The sequence below is a fragment of the Argiope bruennichi genome, chromosome X2 (genome assembly GCF_947563725.1).
Source record: "Argiope bruennichi chromosome X2, qqArgBrue1.1, whole genome shotgun sequence".
NCBI classification, from domain to species: Eukaryota; Metazoa; Arthropoda; class Arachnida; order Araneae; family Araneidae; genus Argiope; species Argiope bruennichi.
The window spans coordinates 118,004,003-118,016,148 of record NC_079163.1 but is presented as its reverse complement, the minus strand read 5'-3'; the positions used below and the strand labels follow the sequence as shown (position 1 = coordinate 118,016,148).

At 26.2% G+C, this 12,146-nt stretch overlaps 1 protein-coding gene across 2 annotated transcripts in view; it reads right to left on the bottom strand.

The window, feature by feature from the left end:
* Positions 1-12,146, bottom strand: part of LOC129960013 (protein MON2 homolog) — a 91,817-nt gene that overhangs the window by 68,549 nt on the left and 11,122 nt on the right. For both annotated transcript variants that reach the window (XM_056073012.1, XM_056073013.1), the window contains exons 4-10: positions 10,787-10,850; positions 8,659-8,786; positions 7,219-7,350; positions 6,063-6,195; positions 5,879-5,985; positions 5,286-5,411; positions 3,327-3,524 (exon numbers count right to left, since the gene is read on the bottom strand). In XM_056073012.1, the coding sequence (XP_055928987.1) occupies positions 3,327-3,524; positions 5,286-5,411; positions 5,879-5,985; positions 6,063-6,195; positions 7,219-7,350; positions 8,659-8,786; positions 10,787-10,850 (888 nt within the window). The remainder of the gene's footprint in view (positions 1-3,326; positions 3,525-5,285; positions 5,412-5,878; positions 5,986-6,062; positions 6,196-7,218; positions 7,351-8,658; positions 8,787-10,786; positions 10,851-12,146) is intronic.

Sequence of the window (12,146 nt, the reverse complement as noted above, 5' to 3'; positions counted from 1 at the left end):
GACTTCAAAAAAATTGCAACAACCATCCTCTGCCAAGTTGAAGAATGTCCCATACAACATTAAAGAAGTATACCTTGACTTTCAGCAATTTCAATGTATATTAGCATAAATATAAAATACAATGTTTTACACAAATTACTTAATAAAAACAATAGAAAAATAATGTCCTGTATTACACCACCATATCAAAAATCATATAAATTATTCATAACAAAAACTAATTTTGTTTGCTTTCGTAGCTTGGTTCTGAGGCATACTTCCAAACAATGGTTCCCAGAGCAAATACCAGAATAGCGACTCTCACAATCTTTTAAGCTACAATTTTCATATCCCTGAGAACAAAAAATGTCATGCTGGGATGGGAGTAGAAGTTAACCCAAAATAATTATACATAAAAAAAAAATTCACTAATACGGCCTAACAGCTTGTAAAATATATATTAATTAAATTATTTTTAAAAAATAATATAGAACTTAAAAAGGCAATTGTTAACAAAAATATAATTAAAATGAGTAAAAGCAATTGAAATTATGTTTTAAAATGTAATGACTGAAAAATCGAAATATACATTATATATGATTATTTCAGAGAGGGCCTCTAATGACATCAGCACCTGAAGCTTTCAGCAAAGTCATTCCAGCCATGACCAAAAGAATGCATACTAATTATATATTTTTATATACATCAAGATTTTCACATAAAAAATGATTCAAATTTCTTACCAAACTCTTTTTTTGCGTGTGTAGTTTAAATTATTAATATATCAAATATTTCCTAAACAAGGAATGCAAAATGTCATTAAAAACTTTGGAAACAATTATAATTTTTTTTTAACATTTATAAAGCCTTGCAGATAAAGAGCCGTCTGTATTTAATGTTAGTATACATACATATTTATTAATGTTAAAAGCAGAAATGTGTCACTCGTTTTTCTGTGATGGCAGACCAAACTGTTAAAAATTAATCATCAAACCTGACATGTATATATTTTGTTTGAAAGATGGGAACATGCACTTCAAAGCACTATTCGACACTAGAATTAGTTTTAAATAATCAAAAATGAAGTGAAATTTCAATGGTTTTAGTGATAACTTGTGAAAATATCATCTCACACATAGATAGTTGCCAACTCTATCACCTTAAAAATTTTTTAAAAAAATACTTCATTTTGAGCATTAAGATAACTTTTATTTCAGGTTAGATTAATAAGGTATCTTTAACTATACATGTACAGTAATTAGCATTGAAAAATTAATGAATCAATGCTAATTACATAATCTATACTATTATACTATTACATAATCTATACTTCTATACTATTACATAATCTCATTTAACTCCAGAAAAATATAAATTTCATAAAATTTGAAATATTTTCATTTGTGTAAGTTTAGTGTCAGGTTCATAGTTTAATGCAGTATATTAACTCAATGTCTTCATTTAATTTCAGAGTAACATTTTTTAAATTTTTTATTAGTAAATGTTATAATAAAAGTAAAGATTTTAATTAGTATTTTACACTATTTTTTATATTTTCAATGACTGTGGATATAATTGCCGAGCTATTTTCTTAAAATTAATTCGATATAAATTCGAAGTATATTTTAAAATTGGCGCATCTCACAGGTGGTTTTGAAAGAAACGTTTTTAAACACTCTATTATGGGAAGGAGGAGTAAAGGATTCTTTCTTGGAAATTCAGATAAGAATTTACAATCGAATAAATTCATTCCTACCTTAACAAGTAGCAAAAATATCCCATTAATTGCTGGTTACTCTATCCGCGCTTCCTCAATCACAAAAGTTTTTTGTTTTTAATTTTTATGCTTGGCATATCTATAATATATGAATTTTATTCCAGGTTATTCTCATCCTATTTATATCAATTCTAAACAATCTATCAGACATTTGAAAACACCATCAATCGTTTACCTTGTTTTGTGAATAGAAATACGACCTTCCGAGCATATTTATATAAAGTTCGAGTTAACCGTGTTTATCACCTACTACTCGCATAATTCTCTTATATTATGGAGATATATTTGCCTTTACTAATTAATGAAAAGTGTTTCCAAAAATGTTCATGGCTCGTTTGACTATGTCAGAAACGATATTTGCGTAAAGAATTTAATTAATAGTTTCATTTGAGAAAATATATAAATAAATCGAAAAATGAAAATGTCATTTTGTTGCAAGAAATTTTATTTTAGTTTTGAGAAATAAGAATGAAAAAAGTACTTTTTTCAATAAAGTTATTCTAAACTTTACATCCTCTGATAATTGCACCTGCCTGTCACGATCTGGTTATGCCACTGGGTTGATTCCAATTGTTTAAAAAAAATGGTATGGGGACTGGAAAGCGAAAGAGAGTAGGGAAAGGGGGAAGAGAACAAAAATACTTTCTGCTTCTACTATTATTATTCCTGTAAAAGAAAGTTTTACTGTACATATATCACAATTCACAAGTCCTGTATTAAAACTTTTGTAAATCCTGTTTGTTTTTTTAAAACTGAACACAAAATATTTCAATAAAAAAAATAGCAAACATCGAAATTCATTAACTTTACATCAAAATCACAAAAACACTTGTAATTTCCATTCACATGCATTGGGGGAATCTATCAAGGTTTATACTTTGGAAGTAGAATAATCAAATGAAGTTATTACTCGGACTGCTGATATTTATTGACAGATAATTGTTATTTAATGAAAGAATAACATACATTTTTATAATTTTTTTGCAATTAAGTAATTATTAATAAAGTTAATTTTTTCTTGTATTTTTTGTTAAATTTTTCGTCTCTAAAAATTATTTATTCATAGAATAATCATCAAAAAAGAAGAAAAAATATGTGGCACTTATATAAAATTCACTTATTTTTTAATTATCAATAAATGCAAAACAATACAATCTGTAAGTTTTTAACAAGTGTTTGGGAATTACTTTAAATTTAATATACAGATGAATGTTTAAAAGCATTTTTGACAAAGAGGATTTTATTCTATTTCATTTAAAATCAAATGCAATTTTTTCAAGTTACAAAGATAAGAAATTTTCAGATTGATAAATTGCATTCTGTATCTTACAAGTATCAAGTTCAATCAGCATTAACTTTTTTTACAATAGAAATTATTTTTATATAAGCATTCTTTCTATTAATTCATATAAAGTCTCTAATTTTTCAACAGATATCAAAACTTTATAAACCCACTGTTTTTAAAACAATGAAAATGAAATCTTTTAAAAGTTTTTTCTGGCAATACTTTCAATTTAACAAATTTTCTTTAAAAACATTAAAAATTATTTAAAAGATCTATTTTGCTTACCAACATCTTATAATATCTCTGAATTAAAACAGAAACGATACGTAGTAATCGCATTGAAATAGGAAAGTATGGTTTATCAGATGCAGTAGCTGCTGGTCCAGCATTTTGTCCTCCTTGGCGATATTTAATATTTGGAGAAAACAATTTAATAATAAGAGGGCACACTCTTTCTTTCAATAAAAAATTGAATTCAGAATACTGCAAAAAAATAAGCAACATCAAAATAGCATCAAAAATATACAAATACAAATAGATATTACTAGGAGTTGTAAGTATAAAATACCAGTCAGGATTTAAAAATTACCAGAGTGCGTATTGAGAAATTGCTGTAAAAATTAAGTACTTTTAAGCACTTTAGCCAAAAAAAAAAAAAAAGCATCTTTGTACATGTATTTATAAATAAACTTGCATATTTTCTAAGTATAGGATATCTTCGGCATTATTTAATAATTTTCAAATAATAATTACTTTCAAATAATAATAAATTTCAAATGGATGGATCATTTAAAAAATACACCGTGAAAGAAATCACGATCATATTGGAAACTTGCGGCTTCATCATACTAGATTTTACCCGATCGACTAACATAATTTCATACCGAATTTAATTACAATTCAGTATAGTACATTAAAATCCCTCTATTAAGTCATGCAAGGGATTGCTCCAAAGCAGCATATTAATGAAAATGATGATCGAAGTGTAACATATTAAAGAAGCTGCACTGCAAGTGTTTTTACAGTAGCTTCTATCATGTTCGATAAATCTCTTCCGCGCACTAATTTCATCGTGCTGTATTCTTATTTACCTTTGATAGGACCAATTTGCGTATTCTTCTTTTACAACTCATAAATGGTTAAGCATACACTTACCAGGCATAATTTAACAATATCTCAAACATTAAAAAATTTTTACTATTAAATTTTTTTGAAAAAAAATCCGATCATTTTACTAGCCGCAACATGTATGGAACAGAACATTTTTTGTACTGCCCTTATTAACTATTCTTTATAACTATCCCGTGTATTTTAATAAACGGCATGGCATGTCGATGAAGAATGAGGGAACGAAATAAAAGAATTATTAAGCGTTATCTTAATATGTGTTGGAAGCCCTGGATCTAATTCGCTCTGGATTCCTTTCCCACATTGTCACTTTTTTCTCGTTTTTTTTAGGCATATAATAAATCAGCCTTTACAATTATACTTTCAAGTTATCGCGTTCAACATATGGGGGGGGGATACTGTGTTTGCATTTCTCCAGATAATTAAGCCCTTTTTAAGGACCTTATTTCAAAATTAAGCACATTTAAGACTTTAAAAAAAATTTCAAATTTAAGCTTCTTTTCATAATGCTACACACCCTGAAAATAGGGGTAAAAATATGGGAAAATTTGTAATATGCAAATCATTATAATGAGCCCAAAGCAATAAAAAAAATCCAAGAATTCGAGTTAACATTACAAAAAATGAAGAATTGCACAAGAAAATAAATAATAAATTCATAAAACTACAAAAAAAATTAAGCTTAAAACTTATTCATGACATGCTTTATCCGACAATTTGAAATACATTCTATTATAGTTCTTAAAGGACGTTTGAATTCAGAAAAATATAGTATAGATAGATAAAATGAATTCTGATATTTTCATTCTAATTAAGAATATTAACTTGGGAACTGTATACATGTTAATAACTTTTTCAATGAAAGGACATATTTTTTTTCCCTAACATGGAAATTGCAACACAAAATAATAATTAACAAATTTGTTAGCTGCTGTTATTTTGAAAAAAATGGCATTTATTTAATAATCAATTTATTAAATTAAATTTATAGAAATATTACTTCAAATCTAATAAATTCAATCCAATTTTCAAAAATAAATAAATATGAACAAGTGCATAAAATGCATTATTTCAATAGAAATACTGACAAAGCACAATCAAAAATAAAATTGTTACCTTGAAGAAAACCTCTGGAAATGATGATAGAATAGATTCTAATAATTCTAAACCAAAAGTCCTAGTCATTTCCGTAAGTCCTATTAACCAAAATGGTTGATCTGCATTTACTAACTGTACCAAATCCTATAAAAAAAATTGAATTCAGTAAACACAAAATCAAATTTAAAAAAAACAAACTAAGTATGTTACAGAATTCTGCTATATGTCACAAAAAAATCCAAATATGTATATGATAGATATTTCAGTAGTTTCCATAGTTTTACTGACATTTCTGTTAGTGAAATAATCAAATACTCGAGGATCTGAAATAAGTGCAATTCAACAGCTGATGGTTAAAAAATTTTTTGGTGTAAATCACTGGTTCACTTATTCTGGTGAAATAGAACATTCAAATATCTTATAAAACTATTTATTACAAAGAAGAAAACACTAAAATATTTTAATACAAAAAATTTAAAGGCAAATAATTCCGAATGCATATTCATTGCAATGATAATTTTTTAGAAGGCTAGTATTTCTCACATAAAATCATGCAAATTCTTTTCTTTACAAGAGCAAGTTAACAAAAAAAAGTACAAATAATATCATACTTGAAATAACATAAAGCCATCGGCAGCATGGTTAGGTAAAGATTTTGGTGGAATGCGACTGCCTCCTTTCAATTCCTCAAGTTGAAGATTAGACTGTGCATTAGGTCCTAAGAGAGATTGGTGAAAAAATTATTTATAAAAAATGAGAAAACATGAAAATTTTATCACATTTATCATTACTTACTATCTGGTGGTGAATAATCTTCAGCAATAATTCTTTCAAAAACTGCAGAAACCAGCTGACGCACAGTTGCAGATGCTGTATTATTTGTAGTACTGTTTTTAGTAAAGTGAAGTCTGAAACATAATACAATTGCCTAAAAAAAGAAACATATATCCTTCAATCAAACAGGATTTTGAAATATTGATCTCCATTCAAAATATAAGTCTCTAAACAATTTAGCAAAGAAAAATGTAATCAATCAGTGACAAAGAGAAATATCAAGGTTAAAATTCTGGATATGTAAATAACCTAAACAGTATAAAGACTTAGTGAATCAAAGCAAATACATTATAAAATGAGCACCTTGATTTTAATACAGGTTAAATATTTTATAAGTTTCAAAAGCATTTTTTAATTTCATTTTAGGCTTTATTCACTAATTATTTATTAAAAATATTGTGAAATCATGAAAGTAGCCTTTTCCCATATTCATTACCTAGTGGAACTACTCATATAAAATCAAAATATAATTAATCTATAACCAGGGACTATTAATTAATATTTAAGTTTTGCAAAATTATAGTAATGTATTTCCATCATATACATGTTCAAGAATTTCTAAATTTCCAGCACATTAAGAAATGAGTGAACAATCGATTACAGAATATCATTATTACAAATATGAAACAAGTCACATTAATAAAAGTGTGTAAATATACGGCATATCAATTAAGTTATAAATAATAATTAATTAATTGCTGACTAGAAAACAAACTAAATGATATGAGCGTATGATTCAAAAGAGTAAGTTAAAAAGTTTGGAGTAAATTGAAAATGAATATAAACAAGATGTAAGCAGAAAATTATTTTAAAAGATAATTATTTATATGATAAAAATTACAGAAACCAAGTAACAAAAATGCAACATAAAATGAATTCATATAAAAAAAAATTTGCCAAACAGTGTTAAAATAATTTCAAAAAGAAGCTGTCCATTGATGTTTTCATAAACGTATAAATGAAACCATTTTTTTTTTTTAATATGATCATTCAAACGTTTTAAAAATATAATATTAGATTGTTTCAAAGAGTACTCACAATGTACTATTATCGATGAATACTTTTATATAAAACTTATAATTTGTCAGCTTAAATTTAAAAAATTTTAACAATATACCTTTGCCAGAGTTTCTCCTTGTACAATTGAATTGGTAGTGATTAAAAGAGTGACAGTTTGAAGCAATTTAAGTTCCTCCGTACCACTTTCCATTAAAGACCACAAACAAGTGATGATGTTGTTGGCAGCCGTCTAAACAATAAAAAAAAGAAAATTCATTTGTCACCAATTATATAGTGCAAAACTGACTATGTAATATTGCAAAATGAAAATCAAGGGGTGAAGGGGCATAATGTTTAGCATGCTAGTCAGGACAAACATCACTGAGAAAAAATATCAAAGTAGTTACTTCATCCTCCCAATATGATGAAAATATAATAATTGGCCTCAGATGCCATTTCACTTTACTACACCACTAGATTCAGCTACCCAATTGGAATACAAAAGTTGTGTTACCCAGCTGAAGTAATTTCCAAACTCTAGGAAATAAAAATAAATAATGGAAGGAAAATACTGGTTTAATTTCATTGATTTTCTATTCAAAAGACAGAGATCCAAAAAAGTTTTAACTTTCGGTTTGATGCAATACTGGTATAGAATCATGAAACTATCTACTCTTATGATTTGAGATACGGTCACATAAAGATGAAGTAAACTTGCAGCTTGAATTTTTTTTAAATGTTATATATGAGTAATGGCACTTTTAATCTAATTTAAATTTTAATTAATTTTCTGATTTTTATCTTAAATTAGCAAAATTTTTTCTAAAATATTCTCATATTTTCTGACATGAATCCTACTTTTTCATTTAATTATTTTAATATGTGCTGTAAAAAATTGATGACCTATGCATTTCCCACACTCAGAATGAAGGAATAAAAATTCCTAACACCAACATATTTGTTTCAAATCCTTTTTCCTAAATCTACATGTGTCAAAGAAATTCTTATCAGAATCTAACAGTAAAATCACTGAAGGGAAACTTTTCTGTCACATTGCTCTAGTACTGCAATGTAAACACTGTTTTATCATCGTTTTTCCCTTGTACAAATTATGTTTGTTACGATGAAATAAATTCTAAGTTAAAATTTCATACGTTTCTTATTTTCGGCCCGCACCTGCAAAATTGAATTTACAAACACATAAAAACAGAACAGACTAGAAGCTACTGGTTTTCTCATTATTTCAAATTCTAAGATGAGAAATGTGGTTGAAAGATTTACTAGTTGCAATGCAAGTGCTTTTGAGTCGCATGAACCACAATGGGATAATGAAAAAATAGATAAAAGTTAATAACAATTTCATTATAAAACTAGTTTGATGACAATTTGTGGTATTAAAAGAGAAGCAAAATAAGTAAAAACTTTTGGACGACAAATATAAAAAAAAAGCAATCAATGCCTTAAACAAAATTTCAATTTAAATCAAATCAGTACAAGATGAACAATTGCAAAAACAGTTGTTTTGTCCAGATGTGATGAAAGAAAGTTTTTAACTTACTGCTGAGACAGCTTCTAAAGTAATTAATCGCTGTATAGAAGTTAAAGACATCTGTACGATTTTTGTAGTCTTTGTGTCACAACCAATAAAGAAAGGTTCCAGAATTTCAGGACTCTCAGACAGAAAAGCTACAGAGAAAAGCAGAGAAGTTGTGATAAGGTGCATTAGACTAGTAAATTTATATTGCAACAGATTAACATATTTTTAAAAAATTGTAATTATTTAATAATTATTTTCTGAAACATTTAAAAAATTTCAACACAAACTATGCCTATTAAATAATCATAGAAATATAATACAATCATCATATTAATAATCATACAAAAATAATAAGAAAGGTAAAAAAAAAATCTGGATGTTGATAAGGACACATTGTGGAACTCCATATAAACAGAAATTTTCAAAGTATGTATGCACTAATTATGACACTTTATTACAACTTTTGACAACCCTGATTAATATGACTTCAATAAGCAGGTATGATTTTTTTTAAAATATTAGTTTGTCAATAAAACCTATTTTTCTAGCTCTGACCATTCAAGTTCAAGAATTCAGTTTAAAACTTTATTGGACGTCTCAATCATATTCTTAATTCTCTAAAAAAATGCCTCACTGAATTCAGAACATAAACTCATAAACATTTCACTATAGCGATTAGTTAAAACACTGAACAAATTAATGAAGGTAAAATAGCTCAAAAGTTCACTAGTAAAAAAGTTTTTTCAAAATCTATTAATTACACTAAGAAATATATAAAACAAAAAAGTTTGTATCACAGTATTTTATCAGCTTAAGCATATATACTGATTAATGCAGTTGAGGAATTTTACATTGAATAGCCTTATTAGTAAATCTTTAATCCATTTATTTCCTCATCCTAAAATATTCGTTGTAAATAGAATTCTATTTTTGTTTTAAAAAACAAGTAATCCTCAATCCATAATAGTTAAAACAATCAAGACTTCCTATAAAATGAAAATGAGCAAAAATGCCAATAAATTATTAAAATTATTTCTTACTGATAGAAAAATTTTCATTGTGATTCTGATTCAAATATCTCATAAATAAATCTTGATTTCTGTCTCATTATGCACAAACAAATCTTATAATTATAAAGGAAAGCCAACAATCAATGTCCACAAAGACAAAATATCAATCTAAATTTTATAAAATATAACAATACAATAATATATATGTTATAAAAATCATAAATAAAAAAGAAAATTTTCCGTTTAATCATCCTTTATTTTCTTCTTAGCAGTTAGGATGAATCTCTGACCTTAAAAAAAATTAGAAATCATAATTCTGGACTGCCCAGAAAATAAAATAACATGCCATCTGTGAAGCAACCAAAAAACAAAAGAAGTAAAATGCTATGTACAAAATTCACCAGTAAAAATTTAAAGCAGAAAGATACAGTTGTTGATGCATCCAAAATTTTTATCAATTCTGAAAAATATTCACTTTAAATGTAAAGCGAAATCAAGGAAACAAGAGGTTCAAGACAGTGAAGTTACAGCTATTAAATTAGAAATCATGAAAAAAGTATGCACGATTCAGAAATTAAAGTGTTTTTATCTCTCAATTTAGGAAGTAATAAAGAGAATTTTGTAAATCATACATACATACATGCATATTATGATAATTAAACTTCAGGTAAATGAGCAGGAGATAAGTTTTCTTTAAATTACAGCTTTATTTTTCATGATTAAGCAAAAGTTTTGTTATTAAATCCATGAGCAGAAACTCAAATGACACACTTACCACAGAAAGACACTAATCAGAAAAAGAGGGCGGGAATGCATTTGAAACTTATATTAGATTCAAACAAGCTTATCAAAATTTTGAATTTTTAAACAGGTTTACTAAATTCAAAGTGTTACCGAAATTTAACTTAGCAAGCATTTATTTTACATTGCATAATACTGCAACTTGATCATTAAAATTACAAAAATTATACTTTGAGAAGTGTTTGAAAGCCAGTAAGAATAAAGTTTGAATTCAAGTAGTAAGAAAATAATTTTAAGAAAGCAAATATATTTAATGTATTACATAGATATACAAGAAAACTAATAAAAATAAAATAGAAAAAAGCAAAAACTCTTGGAAAATAAACATAGTTACTTACCTAAACGTATGTCATCATATTTTGAGACAGTATTTTGAATTTTAACAATTCCAGATTCTGCAGCCTGCAAAATTTAATTAACTACATATACAACACTAAACATCTGCACAAATTTTCCCAAAATCCGATAAAACTTCGATGATAATAACTGAAATATTTTATTTAATTTCAATATAGTAATTTTAAATTTATATACATAATATATACAATGCAATTTTATTTATATTCATTCTACCGAACGTAAGAACTTGTTACAGATACAGTAAGTAATGCAATATTTTTATGTACAAGTGATGCATAATCGAATTTCCAATAAAACTGCAATGTTTAAGCTTACAACTCCAGCTGTCAACAATAAGCAATCTGTATTTTTTATTTTATTATTAAATATGGCAGGCACCAACAAAGATACATGTATCCAATAATTTTATATTTTAATATACTTTTTTTTTCTTGCATTTTGCATAGTGAATATTTATAGTTTTGCCTATAATGAAAGGGTTAAACATTCAAACAGATGAAAACATTTAATTGCAAAAAGACAAATTTATTTTCTGAGTGCATTCTATATATTATTTTACATGATATCAGCCATCAATATTGCTTTGTTTTCTGCAGACTATCATCAGCTGGTCATTCAATCGATTGATATAAACAGAAAAAGATGAATGTGTATAACAATTTAGTTATTAAAGACTCAGATGAAAATCATGTATGAGCTATATTTGCTTAAATCAAACTAAACAACCATGTTTCATGCAATAAATGGTATATGTATCAGATCAAAGCATCGCTGTAATTCATTTAATAACAATAGAATAAAGTTTCTGCCATTTGTTTCAACTAAAAGTAAGATTAATTCAATTACATAACTTTTACTTATTTATTTTTCATTATCTTGGAAAGGTTTAATTATAAGTGGGCTTTTGATTTGCAGAGTATTTCAAGGTTTGATAAATACAAGTGTCATAAAAATTAACTAATCGAATTTCCTGTAACAATATTTTTTGAGATGAGAATTTTTTTTAATTATTATTATTATTTATTTCATTAGGATCATTACATAATGTTATTTAGAATTTACAAATTTTAAGCAAATTCTTGCTATTATTTTGAACATTGTATCTTGCTATATGTTGTTTACACATTAAAAAGATTTAACACATGAGAATGCTAATAAGATATTAAAAGCACAAATCATAAAAATCAAATTTAAAACTTTAGGTAATCATTGTAGATACAAAAGTTGTACAAAATTCTATTAAGAATGTTATTTTCAAATGGAATCATGAAATAGATTTTTTTTCTGAACACATTCAGTCAATGACTTTTTGTACTAATTAAATTAAAATTTAGTAAA